Source organism: Argopecten irradians, chromosome 3 (genome assembly GCF_041381155.1).
Source record: "Argopecten irradians isolate NY chromosome 3, Ai_NY, whole genome shotgun sequence".
NCBI classification, from domain to species: Eukaryota; Metazoa; Mollusca; class Bivalvia; order Pectinida; family Pectinidae; genus Argopecten; species Argopecten irradians.
Window position 1 is genome coordinate 24,714,157 of NC_091136.1, and position 19,686 is coordinate 24,733,842.

General features: G+C 35.2%; 1 protein-coding gene and 1 pseudogene across 1 annotated transcript; one reads left to right on the forward strand and one right to left on the reverse strand.

The window, feature by feature from the left end:
• The first annotated feature begins 6,765 nt into the window (after positions 1–6,765).
• LOC138319583 (histone 24-like) lies at positions 6,766–7,316 on the forward strand (annotated as a pseudogene).
• A 2,792-nt stretch (positions 7,317–10,108) lies between these two features.
• Positions 10,109–19,612, reverse strand: LOC138317966 (GRIP and coiled-coil domain-containing protein 1-like). The gene is made up of 10 exons (XM_069259959.1): positions 19,507–19,612; positions 18,888–18,991; positions 18,146–18,339; positions 17,548–17,688; positions 17,112–17,201; positions 16,847–16,975; positions 15,879–16,073; positions 14,894–15,278; positions 14,530–14,654; positions 10,109–14,193 (listed from the first exon to the last, which is right to left on the reverse strand). The coding sequence occupies exons 2-10, from the start codon at positions 18,976–18,978 to the stop codon at positions 13,381–13,383; spliced, it is 2,163 nt and encodes a 720-aa protein (XP_069116060.1). The 5' UTR covers positions 18,979–18,991; positions 19,507–19,612; the 3' UTR covers positions 10,109–13,380.
• Positions 19,613–19,686: the final 74 nt, after the last annotated feature.

Below are 19,686 nucleotides of genomic sequence, written 5' to 3' on the forward strand. Positions count from 1 at the left end.
GGCCTAAGATGAGATTACAACACCAAACATATGCAAGATTTTCTCCGTAATATATGATAACAGTGGAGAATCATTTCACTGTTTTGCCGTCTGGAGTAGTGTTATATAGTCAACTACCGCGCGGTGTTAGGACGACGGCGGGAAACAGACCCGCGTTATGAAAATTAACATTTTATTTATTTTAATAAAGTTGTTCAGAAGGTGACGATTCGTGTAGTATTAACGGTAAGTTAATAACTTTTGAGACTCTACAAAATTTTCCATCTCGTTTTACATTCCCATTTCAAAAATTAAAAGCCGTTTCGGAAAGGTAGTGGGCCTTTAAACGTTTACAAACTTACCGGTATCACCAAGATATGATGAATCTACTAGTGTCTTATACCTAATATCACAGACACAGGGGGTCACAGGAAAGGTCACAAGAACATGATCCCTTATTGGATGTTGTCAGATCCTCTAACAATTTAGTGATAATAAGGATCTGTATTTTAATAGATTGACTGCAGACAATGCACTTGCATTGTCGACCATGTAGATCTAATAAATATGACAACATCATTGATTTTATTTTATTTGTAGAAAATAACTCCATTTATAAATAATATTGATATAGATATCCTTGATTCTTGAATACATTAAATTATACACGCATACATCCATCATACGAATGGATAACCGAAACCAAATCACATTCAATAGCCTATTGTAATACATTTGAATAAAATGAAATATTTGAAATTAAAATAATGAAATTAAGTATTGAATGCCTGTAGAACGTGTATACAACTCAAATAATACTGATACTTAACATGTGTGCTTAGTTGCATGCCGTACGCATAAATATGGCGCCAGTTGGAAGCTGTGTTTCTACCTTCCGAATTGATCACATTTTATTCATATTAACTAAGTTATTTTCGTTCATATAATGAATTATTCGAAAGAAAAATATCTATATTTCGTAAAAATGAAGTAAAAATAACAATTTTGATAAATTTTATCCGATTAATATTGGTCTGATCTCGAAGTTTGTTGTTCGTAACACTCAATAACTGGAGAAATTGATTAATACACACGATTCTTTAAAATACGATTACATAATACTTGGTATCAACAACATCCTCAAATAAAATTCTTTTATGCGGCATTCATGAAATTATTGTTGATATTTTCATAAGCGAATTATCAGCAATTCAACTTAGAGAATTAAAAAAAAGCACACGAATAGTGCAGTTACTGAAAATATGGATTTGTATGGTGGCTGATTACGGCCATCTCGTGTTGTTGTGTTGTCGCCTTGTCGTGTTGTCGCCTTGTCGAGTTGTCGCGGTCTCAAACTGCGACAACCCGAGATTTAACAGTTAAAATGTCGACTTGTCGCGTTTTCGAACCGCGACAAGTCGACAACACGACAAGACGACAAGTCGACAACACGACAAGTCGACATTTCAAACACGCTAATTAGCGCGTACAGAATATCGTGTTGTCGCGGTAAAATGTCGACTTGTCGTGTTGTCGAGTTGTCGACTTGTCGACTTGTCGTGTTGTCGCCTTCCTGTTACTCATGCGCAAATCATTTGAAATAGCCACTATCTTTGAATATAGAAAACTGAAGTCAGTGCTTGTACCATAGACCATATTGGTGGCATATTTCTGCCATCGAGTTACCGACTTACGACTTAATGATGTCGACATAATTAAGGCATTAAGTCGACATCATATCGGAAGATGTCGACATAAACAGAAGAATATGTCGACTTACCACATGAACCTGCCCACATAATGATTCCAAGATAATTATGTAGAAAGTCGGTAACTCGGCGATTAATCGTGTTTATGCTCGGGTGTGACACCGACTTGTCAGTTATTGATGTCGACATCTAAACTAAAAGATGTCGACATCTGGTCATGAAAGTGGAATTCAAAGGCCATCCTTTCATAGGGCACTGTGTATATGAAGCAAGGCGCCATACAGCAGAGTTCGACGTTGATTTTGTTAATTCAGAAAAGTTTTTATATATTTGATTACAAAATTAAAAATTGTGATCCTGCATATCCCGGCCATGCAGCTGTAGCCTGCGTGTACGCACACATTGTAGCTGTTAGTCCGAGCTGAGGAAGTTAGAGTGCAAAAGGACTCTGCTTTGTACAACGAATTTCCATCCTCTTGGCCATAATCATTTATCAATATATGTAACCGTGGGTTGAAAATTCGTTTAAAAGCTGTGTGTGTGCTTTGTGGATTAGCATTCGTACTAAGTCCATGTGGTACATACCGTACTATACTATATTACAATTATTTTTTCAAGATTTCATTTTTTGAATCACGAAAAATACCAGTTACGTAATTTAAAAGCCAAAAAGGTCACAGTACAGATACGCAATACCCATTTGGAAACCAGCTTTACTTGTTAGCTTGCCCTGTCCATATATATACATTAATATTTACATCCCTCGATACACTTATATAAAGGCACAACGAATTTTTGTTACGGTCTTAATGGCCAGATTCAACCTTTGGGCTAAAAATTCTCCCGCGGGACGCGGTTTTAGCTCCAAACTCGGGATATATCTGCATCTATTTTTTTGTAGTAAAAACGTAGTAAAAAATGTCACGTGCTTATACTTCATTCATGCCATTGGCCTTAATATACAATTGTATTATGGGTAACTAGTGATCACGTGATTGTGTGTTTACTTCCAAATATGGTGATAGTTTGCTTGCCATTTCTTCGGAGAAATTGATTTATTTGAAAATATTTAGACTCCAAAATGTTATTAATATTGCATGCATATCATTTTGACTTGCACATATGTATTATTTTACTATAAATAATGATCTGAAATGAGTTATAAAACTGTCATTTTCACGTTTTGTAAATAAATGATATAATGCGAATTGACCAATTCAATAGGTCTAACCGTCTAATCTAGGATCAGCGAAGATCGGCTACTCCCGGCTAAATTCGTAGAATTCTAAATTTATATTTATATATATATTATTACCTGCTTTAGGTTTCAGAACATAAACATGTACATATAACACAGAGAAAATAAGATCTTCTTCAAAAGGCCTAATTATGTATAAATACCAGGTCAGAGAAATCACTCTATTTGGAAGTAAACACACACTCATGTGATCACTAGTTACCCACTAATACAATTCCATATTTATTTCGGCCAATGGCATGAATGAGGTATAATCACGTGACTTGTTTTACTACGTTTGACTACAAAGAACGCGTGTTTTGTGCTGTTGTGCCATTATTGGGAAAATCCCCCGCGGATCGTGGTTTCATTTCCACCATTTGAAACAGAAGGCTTAGAGTAGACTTTGATTGTGAAACATTGATAAATTGAAGATTACATGTTGTGCCATGGCAGATGTCAAAGTTCATGTATATATACTCGACAATTACTTGAAACATCATATAATAAATTTGTTTTGAAATTATAATTGATGTTGACCAGGAAATGTACCAGTCTAAATTTTGGTTGAATAATGCATGGAAAGTGAATTATTCAAACACTCTGGATATCGAATTTTTAATCATTAATTTCTTTTGAACTCGGGACTTTTTGGGTGTGTACATGTAATTAGGGGAAAGTTGATAACTTTTTATAATATATGTACCCTAATTTTCTTTTGTTGATTTACGGACCCTGAAAGATACGGATTATGCGGCTTTAACTTTCCACTTTGTGGAAAATCCTTCAAATCGGATTTATCTCCCTTGATTAAAATGACAAACCATGTACCTTTGCTATGTTATAAAGTTTTTTTTTATTTTTTTTTTTTAAATTCAATAATGAATGCAGATCAAATATATTAATCAAATATGTGTATTAATTTAATTTGAAACATGTTTGTTTTGCTGAAAATTTGCAAAAAAAAAAAAAAAAAAATATCAATACAAAATATTCATGATTGTAATTTGTTGTTGTTTTTGTACTTGCTGTAAAATGAGAAAAAACCGTGTTGTGGAGAAGAAGTTTGTTAAAATTTGAATTTTTTACAAATGGATGAGAGTTGAGAATGTCTAACAGTCACCTGAATTCCGATATGCACAGTTATGAATAATGTTTAGCTTTTAAACAAACAAATAAATATGTCTCCTATATAAACTACATTGTATGGTAAAGACCCTATCCCCTGGGGAAAATTCCGAGACCCCAGGGCCATGAAATTCACAATATTGGTAGAGGGCCTTGAGACCTGCCATGTAAGCACATAAGCCCGTGTTTCTTAGTATATGTGTACATATGTATTAGATTCCCAAAAAGCTAAGTGGGCTATGCGGAAGCTTATAACTATTTGTTTGGAAATAATATGGAAAATAAACTATGATATGATAGTATTGCTAACAATTTCAAATGGTGGAAATGAAACCACGATCCGCGGAGGATTTTCCCCATAATTGTACAAAACACGCGTTCTTTGTAGTAAAACGTAGTAAAACAAGTCACGTGATTATACCTCATTCATGCCATTGGCCGAAATAAATATGGAATTGTATTAGTGGGTAACTAGTGATCACATGAGTGTGTGTTTAATTACTTCCAAATAGAGTGATTTCTCTGACCTGGTATTTATACATACTTTGGCCTTATTTTCTCTGTGTTATATGTATGTTCTGAGCCCTTAAGTAGGTAATAATATATATAAATATAAATTTAGAATTCTACGAATTTAGCCGGGAGTAGCCGATCTTCGCTGATTTTAGATTAGACGGTTAGACCTATTGAATTGGTCAATTCGTATTATATCATTTATTTACAAAACGTGAAAATGGCAGTTTTACAACTCATTTCAGTTCATTATTTATAGTAAAACAGTGCATATGTGCAAGTCAAATGATAAGCATGCAATATTAATAATATTTTGGAGTCTAAATATTTTCAAATAAATCAATTTCTCCGAAGAAATGGCAAGCAAACTATCACCATATTTGGAAGTAAACACAAAATCACGTGATCACTAGTTACCCATAATACAATTGTATATTCCGGCCAATGGCATGAATGAGGTATAAGCACGTGACTTTTTTTTACTACGTTTGACTACAAAGAACGCATGTTTTTACTACGAAAAATAGATGCAGATGTATCGCGAGTTGGGAGTTTAAAACCGCGCCCTGGAGGAATTTTAGCCCAAAGTTTGAATCTGACCATTAAGACCGTAACAAAAATTCGTTGTGCCTTTATATAAGTGTATCGAGGCAGAGATTTACATTTAAATCTGTAGGCCAAGCTAACAAGTAAAGCTGGTTTCCCAACGTGTATTGTGTACCTGTACTGTGACCTTTATGGCTTTTAAATTACGTAACTGGTTTTTTTTTCGGGATTCACAAGAAAATACAACATAAAAAAATCTTTTTTTTTTTAAATTTTTTTTTTTAAATTTTTATTTTCATTCATTCTTTTAATATAGTATAGTACGGTATGTACTACATGGACTTGGTACGAATGCCAATCAACAAAACACACACACAGCTTTGAAACGAATTTTCAACCCACGGTTATATATATTTATAATTCGTTGTACACTTCCTTAGCTCGGGCTAACAACTACGTACACGCAGGCTACAGTTATATGGCCGGGATGTGCAGGATCACATTTTTTTTTAAATCAAATGAATAAAAACTTGAATTAACAAAATCAACGTCGATCTCTGCTGTATGGCTTTTGCTGCATATACACAGTGCTCTATGAAAGGGTGGCCTTTGATTTCCACTTTCAAGACCAGATGTCGACATCTTTTAGTTTAGATGTCGACATCAATAACTGACAAGTCGGTGTCACACCCGAGCATAAACACATTAATCGCCGAGTTACCGACTGTCTACATAAATATCTTGGATTCATTATGTGGACATGTACATGTGGTAAGTCGACATATTCTTCTGTTTACATGTATGTCGACATATTCCGATATGATTTCGACTTAATGCCTTAACGATGTCGACATTATTAAGTCGTAAGTCGGCAAATCGATAGCAGAAATATGCCACCATAAAATTGCAATATTTTCCAATTTTCGGATTAACGGGCCTTCGAACTATTAGGCCTTAGCGGTTCAAGTGACCTTAAAATTAACAGATGACGATTACTGCGTACTAATCAGACGGCGTGACCAGACCATTATTACACGATTATCATATAATAAACAAATTATTGAAATTCATAGTTCAGAGAAAAATACTTTGACAACTCTCGGTAAAGAAATTGCTATCAAATTTCTTCATCTAGGTACAAACACATGCACACAATTATTTTCATTAGCAATCCAATATGGCGAGTGTTATCCATTGTTTGCGCATGTGTAACAGGAAGGCGACAAGTCGACAACACGACAAGGCGACAACACGACAAGTCGACAAGGCGACAACACGACAAGTCGACAACTCGACAACACGACAAGTCGACATTTTACCGCGACAACACGAGATTCTGTACGCGCTAATTAGCGTGTTTGAAATGTCGACTTGTCGTGTTGTCGACTTGTCGTCTTGTCGTGTTGTCGACTTGTCGCGGTTCGGAAACGCGACAAGTCGACATTTTAACTGTTAAATCTCGGGTTGTCGCAGTTTGAGACCGCGACAACTCGACAAGGCGACAACACGACAAGGCGACAACACAACAACACGAGATGGCCGTAATCAGCCACCATAGATTTGACTGTGTCTTCGATGACGTCGAGGAAAACTAAGCGATTTTCGAAAAAAAAATCATTCTCGTTTAAATTTCAAAGTCTAAACGCCGTCAACATGAGCGCAGCACCAGCATCTCCCATGAGGAAGGCCAAGAAGGCAGCTAGCCAAAGAAAACTGCCAACCATCCAGCTTACACTGTTATGGTTTCGGAAGCTATATCCTCTATGAAGAAAAAGTGGATCTTCAAAGATCCCTATCCTTAAGTTCATCGTGAACAAATACAATATCGCCAACGACAAGAAGACCAGCGCACAGGTTCGACTTGATCTCCTTAAATGTAAAATGGTTGAAAATGGCGCTCTTAAGCAGACTAAAGGAACTGGAGCTAATATTTCTCTCAGACTCGGAGAAAAACCAAAGGCAGCAAAGAAGCCGAAAGCAGCAGCAGCCAAGAACATGAAGAAACCAAAAGCTACCAAAGCTACAAAACCAAAGAGATTAGCTGGTGAGAAGAAGGCAAAGAGGCCAAAGAAGGCAGGAAACAAGCTGCCAAGAAAGCTTCCAAGCCCAAGACCCCAAAGAAGACAAAGAAACCTACAGCAAAGAAAACTCCAGCCAAAAAGGCAACACCAAAGAAGGTAGTAAAGAAAGCGACAAAGACGTAAACAATGACGAATAATTTACACAGGGATCTGAGAATGAGTTACAGGTTATATAATCATGAACCCATCAGTGTCATAAGACTGTTTTTAGGCGTTTCAGAGGTCTAGATTAAAAAACGATAAAAATCATATTCTACATGGTACTATATGTAGAATATGATTTTTAACGCCGAAGGGTCAGGATGACCTATAGCCATCATGCTTCGTCCGTCGTCGTGCGCTGTGCGCCGTGCGCCGTCCGCCGTGCGCCGTCCGTAAACTTTTCACATTTCAATCTTCTTCTCAAGTTTGACCAGTGGGATTGAGCTGAAACTTGCATGAAATGATCCTGACATGGTCCCGACAAAGTGTTCTTATTTTTCGGGTCAATCCGAAATCCAAGATGGCCGCCACAGCAGCCATCTTGAAAACACATTTTGAACTTCTTCTCAAGTTCTACCGGTGCGATTTGGCTGAAACTTGCATGAAATGATCCCGACATGGTTCCGACAAAGTGTTGTTATTTTTTGGGTCGATCCGAAATCCAAGATGGCCGCCACAGCTGCCATCTTGAAAACACATTTTGAACTTCTTCTCAAGTTCTACAGGTGCGATTTGGCTGAAACTTGCATGAAATGATCCCGACATTGTTCCGACAAAGTGTTGTTATTTTTTGGGTCGATCCAAAATCCAAGATGGCCGCCACAGCCGCCATCTTGAAAACACATTTGAACTTCTTCTCAAGTTCTACCGGTGCGATTTTGCTGAAACTTGCATGAAACGATCCCGACATGGTTCCGACAAAGTGTTGTTATTTTTTGGGTCGATCCGAAATCCAAGATGGCCGCCACAGCCGCCATCTTGAAAACACATTTTGAACTTCCTTCAAGTTCTGCCGGTGCGATTTGGCTGAAACTTGCATGAAATGATCCCGACATGGTTCCGACAAAGCGTTGTTATTTTTTGGGCCGATCCGAAATCCAAGATGGCCGCCACAGCCGCCATCTTGAAAACACATTTTGAACTTCTTCTAAAGTTCTACTGGTGCGATTTGGCTGAAACTTGCATGAAATGATCCCAATATGGTCCTGACAAAGTGTTGTTATTTTTCGGGTCAATCCGAAATCCAAGATGGCCGCCACAGCCGCCATCTTGAAAACACATTTTGAACTTCTTCTCAAGTTCTATTGGTGCGATTTGGCTAAAACTTGCATGAAATGATCCTGACATGGTTCCGACAAAGTGTTGTTATTTTTCGGGTCGATCCGAAATCCAAGATAGCCGCCACAGCTGCCATCTTGAAAACACATTTTGAACTTCTTCTCAAGTTCTACAGGTGCGATTTGGCTGAAACTTGCATGAAATGATCCTGACATGGTCCCGACAAGTGTTGTTATTTTTCGGGTCAATCCGAAATCCAAGATGGCTACCACGACACTATATTTAATTAATTCCCTTCATGTTAAGGCCCTTGGGCCTCTTGTTTTAAATAAGATTTGTTGAAACAAATTGAAAATGATCCTGACATGGTCCTGACAAAGTGACACCATATCAAATTAATTTTATTATTGCCAAGGTAGTCAGGTGACCGTTAAGGCCCTTTGGGCCTCTTGTTTAATCTAGACCTCTAAAACGTCTCAAAATGGTCTTAGGGCACACTGATGGGTTCATGATTATATAATCTGTAACCAATTCTCAGATCCCTGTGATAATTTAGTGTTCAATTGGTCATATTTGACCCTAACCTCCAACAGTCTTTATCAGGACTACCCAATTACCTCAAAAGGTGTCTATGATTTCTCGAAAAAATACGCTATATTATACCCAAAAGAATTCCTTCTTTCTGTTCAGTCATTGACTGGAACCACTTTGAGGCGGATAATGTAGTATGTGTCCAAACATAGTGTTAAAACGGAAACGGGTTCTATAATGTATGGAAATTTAGCTTGATGTCTCACTTAGTGTTAAATAGTTTTTTTTTTTTTAACTGAAAATGCCCAACAACCTTATTTATTAAAAATGTTGACCTGTTTAATATTTTATGTAAGTCCAGTCACAAATTTAGATTGGTGTTCACAGCCAATATTTCCTAACCTGAATTTCAGGTCAAGAAATCTTGACCTGAAATTCACCTGAATTTCTCCAGAATTTATGGTCAATTTCAGGTAAAGATTTCTTGACCTGAAATTCAGGTCAAAGTTCAGGTGAAATTCTGGTCAATTTCAGGTGAAGATTCCTTGACCCGAAATTCTGGTTAAGAAATCTTCACCTGAGTTTCAGGTTAAAAACTAACCTGAAATTTGCCAGAATTTCACATAAATTTGACCAGAATTTGACCTCAGCGAATTTTAATGTGAAATTCAGGTCAATTTCAGGTGAAATTCAGCTGTTAGATTTTTAACCTGAAATTGACTTTTCTGCTCCTTTCAGGTCAATTTCAGGTCAGAATTTTAACCAGAAATTCTGGTCAATTTCAGGTTAGGAAATGTTAGCTGTGTATTGGACGGTTGTCAACTCAACAAGATGTTATTACTGATAATGATATCATTTGTAACATTAAATATCAATGGTTTGTCTATAGATGCCTCCATCTCTCCACTATTCCATTCTTGTGACTGTTCTCCCAGGGGAGACAACCTGTCTGTTAGTAATCAGTAGCATGTCCAGCCATCCATTTTGGTATTATATGGAGGCGCCACCTGATTGGTATGGGATTTGATCTCTGTCACTGATAGCTTTATTGTTCTAATGCTAGTGCTTCACTGTCATTGATTTATTTGGTAATGTGAATTTATAGAACAACACAAAAGACATAGTTTATGTAAAATAATTTATTCCATTACAATTATACATACCTTTATATACAAGACTGATTTTAAGTACTGTATACCGAATCTATATATATATTTGACCATTAGAATTCTCTGTTAGTTCAACGTCTACAGAGAGAATAAACATACAATGTACCTGGTCACCCTTGACAGTATGTGGTATGAGTTTACAAATTGTATATTTTGTTGATTAACCACCCCAGGCATACATCCATCTTCTCTTAAAAAAGATCTTTCCTTTACATTGTATTAATTAACAGCCGAAGTCATTTAATGTAATGCAGAACACACAGAGAAAAAACCTCAGACCTACAGTCCGGACCTGGCAACAGTATCATGTGTGTTACAACCCAGAGAATGGTTACCTACTAGGACAAATATTGCTTCTCATTTTTTTAACCAATATCATAACTATATAACAACCAAAGTATTATGAAATTGTGACTTAGAGGTGATATAAACTGAACTTTCTGAATTGGAGTCTTTTTTTTTTATTCTACCACATGATAATCACACAGACAGTAAATCAAACATGACATTGTACAACCTGGTCATGTCCAGTGTGATTTCCAAGTTGTAAGCACCTAAATAAAGCACATGTGTGAGAGACCCTGATTCTGGTTGTAAGGCAACATTGTTTCCATTGAATATGAGCTAATAAACTTGTAAAGGTGTCACAGTGAACATGGTTACAGCGATGAGCTACCAAATTTTTAACTCAATGGTAGAATTCTGAATATCATTATCTCTATTTGTAGCCCAGCACTATTAAGAAGGGAGGTAATCTTATGACATATTTATAGTTTCATTTCATTTGAAATTCAGAAATAATTTTTTGACTTCGGAATTGAACAGCTTCAACAAGCTTGGAAGACATCATTTGTAAGCAGAGTAACATTTTCATCACATTGAAATACTAAAACCGATAGTAACGTAATAGTATGGTTCACTCGTCGTTGCTGTACCTGTACTTCTACCAAAGAACTAATACTAGTCTTACCATATATCAGGGTATGTGAAAATAATTGTTTGTAGATGTTACTAGACACCACTACTCAACTGTGTTTTTGTTATCATTTCCAGGTACAGATGAAGCTCCTGCACTTTATAACTCCTTATAACTTAAGACCGTGTAAAATTAGGAGTGTTAAATTGACCTCGATCAAACATATAATAATACTAATAAGTTTTATCATGGAACTGTTGATTTTGACATTGTTCTTCATTGATTAACAATTATATCAACAAAGAAAATACTGTAATAATTAAACAAGCCCAATTATTCTAATACCTCAGTTAGCAAAGCACCCATGTTACCGATATCATTAGTCTAATTGATATCACAAAATAATTAAAAGTAACACCAATCTGATTAAAATCATATCACATTCTGAGATTCAACTGCAGTCAACAAATACTGGTGCAATATGTCCTGTTCTTTATCTTATCATCTCATAATTAACAACCAGCACACTCATGAGACAGGTACATTCAAGTTGTCAAGAGTAGGGGGTACTCAAAGGACATTTAAAACTTCAGAAATAATCAAAATGCTGTCTTGTTTTAATGGTGGTCATTTAGGAAAACTTTTATATGCATGAAATATTGGCTATATTACATATGCTGTAAATATGATTATAATTGAAAATATTTCCTAAAGAGAAAAATATTTATAAATAAATATATTGTTAAACTACATTATGAAATTATGTACATGTACATATTAATATCTTGGATACCACAAATACACACAAATAAATAAATGTAGCAATCAAACATATTGGTCAAGATAAAGTCTGAAAACTTGACAAATCAATGGCACAGCTAATACTACAAATGTGCACATGTTGTTATTTTAAACTGGTTCAGTTTTTATTTAGCACAAGTTCATATACATTATTGTATATGTAAATATCACAAAAAATATTTTGTAAGTCTTCAATTTTTCTGTCTCTGAACATGATTCAAAAGTTAAGTAAACCTAATACTGTACAAACTTCACACAAGTACTTCTTGTTAATATGATACATTCTGTTTCTTAAATAGATAGTTTTAGTAACAAAAATGTGCAAATGGTTAAAAAAAATATTATTTAATTTTATTTTTTTGTATAAAGTGTATTGTCATCTGTTATTTCAATCTGAAAATAGTAACATACAGAAAACATCACAAAACATTGAATTATTGCACAACCAATGAAAAAAACTTTTACTAAGAAAGACTATCAGTATCACCCTCCATCTATTAGGCTACATGAGATCAAAGTATCTAGAACTTTATCAATATCTACACCTTGATTGTACAATCAAAGATATACATAGTATACCTGTAGAAGTGTAAACTGAGCAAACCCTATATGGAGTTTGGAAATGGAAAACATTTTATACATAATTCATTTGAATTAGAATAGCACTTTAGGAGAAGTAGTCTTAGTGGATATTCCAATGATTACTGAAATCGACAACAAAAATATCAAACAAATGATCAACAATGTTAGAGTCTTTTTTTGTCATGACAGCGACTACATACTTGTTCAGTGGTACATAAAAATAATGTCCACTTCAATGTGTTACAAGTTATTTTTATACTGAATAATACAGTTTATAGCAACAGAAGTTTGACATGATAAGAAATGAGAGTTTATTTCAAGATATTGAAATTTTATATTTTTATCTCTCATATTTTGTAAATACTTTTTAATTACATTTTATTGTTCTAAAAGATTCTTTGTATCTCTATTTATCTCTCAGAAATCTATCTACCTTACCTGTGACATCACACTTTTGTACAAACTAAGTACATACATGTATAATGCTTTGACCCACTTTATTTGTATGAAGTTGTCAGTGGTTCATTTGTAAAAGGAAGCCCAGAGAACCAACAACATACAGTAAAACCTGTCACATCCACTCCCTCTGTATAAAGACCACCTGCTTAATAAGACTATTTTTTAAGCTAACTTCTACCTAAATTCACCTGTGTAGAATTATGACTACTGAGCTATACAAACCAATGTTTCTTTGTCACTTTGTCTCTATATAGACGGATATAACTGAATATGTTAATGAGAATCGTTTAATCCTGGAATGAAATTTTAAACCTTTTAAGCCTAATAAATGACTTTAAAATTGTACAACACTCAAATTTAACCTCTATTGTTTTCTTATTTGTGAGAAAAAAATCAGTCAAAATTTCTTTCTAGAGAAAGTGTCCTATATCCTGAAATTAGTTGAAGCCTTCTTATGGCTTGCCCTCTGCTAGTGTTTCCACCATCCTCTGAACTGTGTGTGAACAACGGCCTTTTCCTGTGGACTAAACTGTAGAATTGTTGTGATAGCATTCATCATTTGTTGTTTAGCGTGTGGATCAGTACTTATGAGAAATTTGTAGGTGACATTCTTTAAATATTCCAAATTTGCTCCTTCACGTACTCGGTCTCTCTCACTTTTTCTAACAGATTCCTTCATATTTTCAAGTGTATCTGATAAAGACTCAGCTTGAGTACTTGCAGAAATCTGCAGATCTCTCAGTGCCAGTTCAAGATCATGTTTCTGTTTTCGTAATGAATTGATTTCTACATCCTTACGTGCTTGTTCCTGACTAAAATAAATCAAATTAGCATCACCATGTCCTAGATTTAGCAGCCTTGATACTGCACGCTCCTCTTCTGACTTTGACTGGTGCACATCCAGAGGTAATTCTGCTGATGCACCAGAATCAGGCGGATTCCTTAACTGGTTATAATAAGAACTGTCAAGTCGGTGAACATTACCTGATTTTAACTGTCCGATCTCTCTGTCTTTTTCTGCCAGTAATGACACAGTTCTCTCCCTTTGTTTTTTCAATTCTGTGTCCATTTCACCTACCCGCTGTTTACATTCAGCTTCCATGGTAGCGATGTCCTGCTTGTGTTTATCTTGTAGTGAGAGAATTGTTTTTTGCATGGTGCCAGCTCTGTGCTTTGAATTTTCCTGGTCCTCATCCATTTGTAAATGGAGATTTTTCAATTTCTCCTTCAACTCTTGGACTTGTGATTTCAGCATGTCAACTTCTTTAGAATTTCCAACATCCTAAAATTTCAAAATTATTTTTTCAAACAATTACAACGATAAAAAAAATTACCTGAAGGTTAATCAAACTCAAAATACTGAGCAGTTTGAACATATCAATTTTGGTTTGAATACAAGAATTACAAAATTCATTAGACAATATTTCATTTCCTTCTATATCTTGTGTAAGTCAGAATTTTTTTTTTTTTCTTATCTCTGATTCAGACATATATTGATTGATGTTATCATCAAGAATCTTCTTTACAATGAAAGTAATAGTTCATTGAAATATGTTCATACCATGCATTTGGAGCCGACCAGAAATTACAATTGTTTGATCTATCATGAAGCACTTACCTTTGTACTTTTATTTTTTAGTACAGACTGTGCTCTAAGTTTGTAGCGCTCAAACTCTTCCTTCACTTTCTCCAGCTCATCCTTATATTTATTTGATTCTGAAGATGTATCATCTTGCAGCAGATCTGAAATACAGTGTCAATAGATTTAATGAATATTAATCTGACTCAATTATTACAGAATTCATTCATTTCTACATATAAGCAAAGCACCTTGTTATAAAGCAAGACCCATTTGGTCAAGCATAACATATAAAGAGTTGAAAGTATATACAAAGTTAATGAATTATATTGGAAAACTGCAAACTTCTATACTTTCAATTCATCTTATTCAAATACTAAATCATCACAAAAATTAAACCCACCATCAATTGCGACAGGATTTGCTGCCTTCTGATTGGCTAGTTTGAGTAACCCCTTCAGGGTCACCAGCTTATCGGCCAGTACATGAGGCTCTAGGTTTGAAAGATCTTCATCGTCTCCTAGTTTAGACTTTCCCGGAGAGTGTGCTGCCCGGGCTAGAACCGTGTTCTCCATGTCCAGTTGAACTAGCCTATCCTTCAGTTTCTGTGTCGTCTGCTGGTCCTGGAATCGGAGACGCTCGTAATCACCAACAACTTCGGAAAGTTCTGAGATCTTGGCCTCCAGAGTGGACACTCTTTTTTCACTCTGCTCTGACAGTTGTTTGAGTTTATTCTCAGCCTCAATGACCCTGTGTTGTTCCTGCTGTACCTGGAGTCTGTACTGGGCCTGGTCAACATTTCATCATTAAGGTCAGTTATAGACAACTATAATAATCAAACTGTCAATCACAACGACATAATAGGTCACTTGGGTTCTTAACAAAATGACACATTATTATTCCTTTTCATTTCATAGTTATCTGCCCTTGTGGGTAGGTTTTGATTGTGAAGATAAATATTTGTGAGCATAACATCACATTATTTTCATCTTTCTGTGAAAATGACAAGAATTATGCTCACAAAATTATAACATCCTTATTGATACCTACCCGCATGGGCAGATAACTCTCTAATATGCAAAGACAAAATTGGAAATCTTGCTTGTCCACCTCATTGATATCATATTAACAATGTCATAAACTGATACTTGGTCCATTATTTTTCCCATCTACAATTAAATTTTCATAAAGAATTATCAATGTAAGCAAAAAGTGTTCAGCATTGAGAAGAAGCCACTGATAAAACTGAAGGTTTTACTTGACATCAACGTGCCCAGTTAATGGTCTATTATCACTTATAGTGACAATTTTAATTGTATGTCTAATATTGATATGAAATTCTAACATGAAGATTTGTTACCAAGAATCGAAGTATCTATGACCCTGACCTTTAGCTCGGCGACCTCCTTTTGTAGACTGAGGACGAGAGGTGAGGGCTCCTTGGCCTTGACCTCCATTGTATGAAGTTTGGAGCGTAGACTCTTGACCTCCTGGGTCATATCCTGTATCCTTGTCTCATAGTGCTCCGACATGTTGGGTACAAGTTTCTCTTTCTCTCTCAGGGCAGCTGTTGTGTCTTCCAGCTAGTCCATAAACAATAATCATATAAACTCTAGACTAAATATAGCTTGGTTCTAATGCCTCAACTGTAAAGTTTAGGTCAAGTAGGAGTTACATGATATGGAAACAAACAATCTATCAAAATATGACACATGATTACATATCTCACATTCTCACCTATACCGCTATGCATACATATCATTATGGTATGTTAATATAGCAGTAAAGATCAGATTCAGATAAACTTTGTCCAAGTACCTAAATGGTTTTCATCCAAAAAGCACCAGAACCAGGAAAATTATTCCCTCAATCTTTGTTTTTACACTTTTGAAATGGATACAAAGTGTTTCTTGAATGACCAAGTTTCATTACAATTAGATTTGATAAACACTAATTCTCAAAATCCACTTAAATTCAGACTTTTTATCCCCCAAAATACTAGAACCAGTTCAAATATTTTTATTAATCTCTGTCCATGTATTCTGACTGATGCAAAAAGCAACTTGATCAGGTTTCAATTCAATTGGATGTGATTAACTTTGTCAAAAGTGGACTTTTAATGAAAATGTTGATGCTGGCAGTGCAAAAACAACACCTTAGTCTTGCCTTACGACGATTGTCGAGGAAGGCGAGACTAAGGGGTCAGCATGGTATTGTATCAACCTGAAAATCATTGGAGTACAATCTCAGACTGGAAAATTCAATTTTGAAATATCATAAGTGAATGAGATCTAATGATATCTACCAGAGGCCTGTAATTAATATGTACATTGCATTATGATTATGTTGAATTTACCTGGTTTTCTAATTGTTCTTTAGAGTTGCGTTCATCAGCAAGTAAGCGCTGAAGTTCTCTAAGCATTGTTGCATGGTCATTCTGTTCCTTCTCCCTCTCAGCCTGCTGAGAGCGGATCTTGCTTTTCAACTAGTGAAAGAGAAATATATTCAGATATAATGTGCAATAATATTTAATAGTACAATGTCAAAGTATTTCTATGATTTAAAGAGCCCCTTAGCCTTGGATAATTTGTAATAAAATATTGTATAAGATTGCATCTTACCTCATTTGATGCCTGATCTAAAGCCCTGAGTTCTACGTCGTGTCTATTTTTCTGTTCCTCCAGTTTACCTGACAACTCTTCATTTTCTTGCTGTAAAAAGATAATAACAGAACAAAATGTTATAAACTCTCTAAAAACATGTTCTCATATTTTAATACAGTCATTTAACACATCAATGATATTGAACAGATTAGTAAACCATACATGTATTTTTGTATAATGAAACTTCCATGCATGATGAAATTTGAAGGGATTTGCAATCAACAATATCAATATTATGCAAATGAAACTTAAATAAGAACATGAAGATTGAAACATTAATGGTTTTTTTTATGAGTAAACATTCAAGATTAGAACAACAAATATTTTGAACCAAATTTCTCATACTGAAGATATTGTAACCATAAGGACTGGATTTTTTCAAAGAAAAACTTACGATGAGTCTTTTCTTGTCGCTGACATAACTAGCCTCAAGCTTTGACTTCTCTTGTGTGAGGGTGAATAAAGAGGTAGTGAGAGTCTTGAGTTGGTCATCATGATCACCCGTGTCCTCTGTATCATCATCTGTACTCTGTCTCTTTATAATCAAAGGTGAGAAATCATAATGTAGTGTGTCTCTATATTTCAATGTCTTTATATTAATGTACAAGCCAATAAACAAACGGAATCTTACCAGATGTAGCATGGAATTAATTGATGTAAACTCAATATCAAATCTTGGAATGACACACTTCCGGTGAAATATTTAACTGTAATTTTTCAAAATATGTATATATATATGTCTGTCTGAGTGAACCAAAACGTCCTATCAAAACTGAATATCTTTTTATTTCATATACCAGGAACCAGGTAAGCCATAGGAAAGCATTACAGATTTTAAGGATCCTTAAGTTAAGTTTTTTCCCTGAACTTTTGTAATGCTTTCTTATGGGGAATTTTAAGTAAGGAATTCCTTAAAGTTAAGGAATGTTCATGAAACTGGGCCCAGGGTCATATGAGGACTGATATCAAGAAACACAGCCACATCTTCATACCTGCAAAGGATCATCTAATTGTTTTGCCTCTGTGTCACTTTCTGCTGCCGAGGAATCTCCAGCTTCCTCAGTTGTGGGTGGACGATTAACTGGTTTAGGCGACCTTTCTTCCTTACTGGATTTTGACAAGACTTTAACACTAGCTTCTAATGCTTCCTTTTCCTTGATAAGGCCTTTGTACGCATGCACCATGTCTGAAAATTACAATAAAATCATGGTATTAATGTATCTGGTATAATTGATAAGACATTTGGACTAACTTAAGCTATCTCATGTTACAGAATTGGACTCTATTTTAATATCCATTTAAGATTTCAAAAAGGACAGAAGAGTGTGGTAAACTAAAACTTGGCATTTTTTCGCTATATAGTATAAACACAAATGTAGGTAAATAATTTGGTCAGTCTACAAAGTTCAGGGGCTCTGTGGTTACCTCTCAGACCCGTGTTTCAGCAGCACATGCACTAACTGAGAAGGCACTTTTTGGTCAACATTCTTTAATTCCAAATGAAAAAAACACACTGGATCCGAAGCAGATGCTGACCCACTAGTAAGAAACCAAGATAATTTCTTGAAGGTAATCTGAGATACTCTATCCCCTAACACCAGACATCAAGACAAATTGACAGATAAATACATTAAGTACCAGATCTGTCTGTCAAATGTCTAAATATAGTGTCAGGACCACAGAATGGGCTATATATCTTGAAGGTGGGTGTGTATCGAAAGATATTTATATTACCTCGTAGCCGTTTTTCATATCGCTGCAGCTGTTCTTTCTGACTTTCTATGGTTTTGACCAAGTCCACCCTAGTTGCACGTTCCATGGCCATATCTGAATTTGTGCTAAAATGGTAAAATAAATAAGTAAAAAACTAAAAATTTTGCCATCTTTATTTCAATATTTCTTAGCTAGTATTGATTTAAATGAAAGCATGTGGCAGTCAGTAAACAAAAGATTCGATGAATTTTACATTTGCAAGAAACTGAAGGCTAAATAGGCAAAGTAAGTATTTGGTGTCAGACATCTTTTCACTCAAAAAGTAAATTCAGAAAAAAAATGTCTTGCCAATTCATGTTCTGACAGCGATCAGTTTGACGAAAACATAATTCCGATCATTTCACCCATTATATTTAGATATAACTGATAACATATACAAGAAAGACCTTTCCCATAAAACACCCCAGTAGTAGAGCTGGCAGGCTAAGTGATTGAATTTCTCAATATTTGTTTTGCAACCCAGTAACCAGCTGACCGGTCAGGTAGAGAGATACTTTATTGAGCTTTATGAGAAAATACAATATACTGACCAAATTGTGAGATGTCAAAAGCTATCAATATTCTATAAATGGTGTCTTACCTATATTGCTATGTATATCAAACTGTCATTTTCTTCTAAATTCTAATCGTTTTCATTTACATAAAACGATCGTACGATCGCGTCCATCCCGGAAATGCAAGCTGGCAATAACAACCGGACCGCGGTCATGGGTAATTTTCTGACTCGTTACTTCATTTAAAAATTAGAATAAATTACTGA

Excerpts from the sequence above, each read along its gene's own strand:
- LOC138317966 (XM_069259959.1), bottom strand. The coding sequence starts at position 18,978 with ATGGCCATGGAACGTGCAACTAGGGTGGACTTGGTCAAAACCATAGAA. Across the intron at positions 18,340-18,887 it reads ATATGAAAAACGGCTACGAG|ACATGGTGCATGCGTACAAA; the intron begins GTAATATAAATA and ends TGTAATTTTCAG. Across the intron at positions 17,202-17,547 it reads GCGACAAGAAAAGACTCATC|CAAGAAAATGAAGAGTTGTC; the intron begins GTAAGTTTTTCT and ends ATCTTTTTACAG.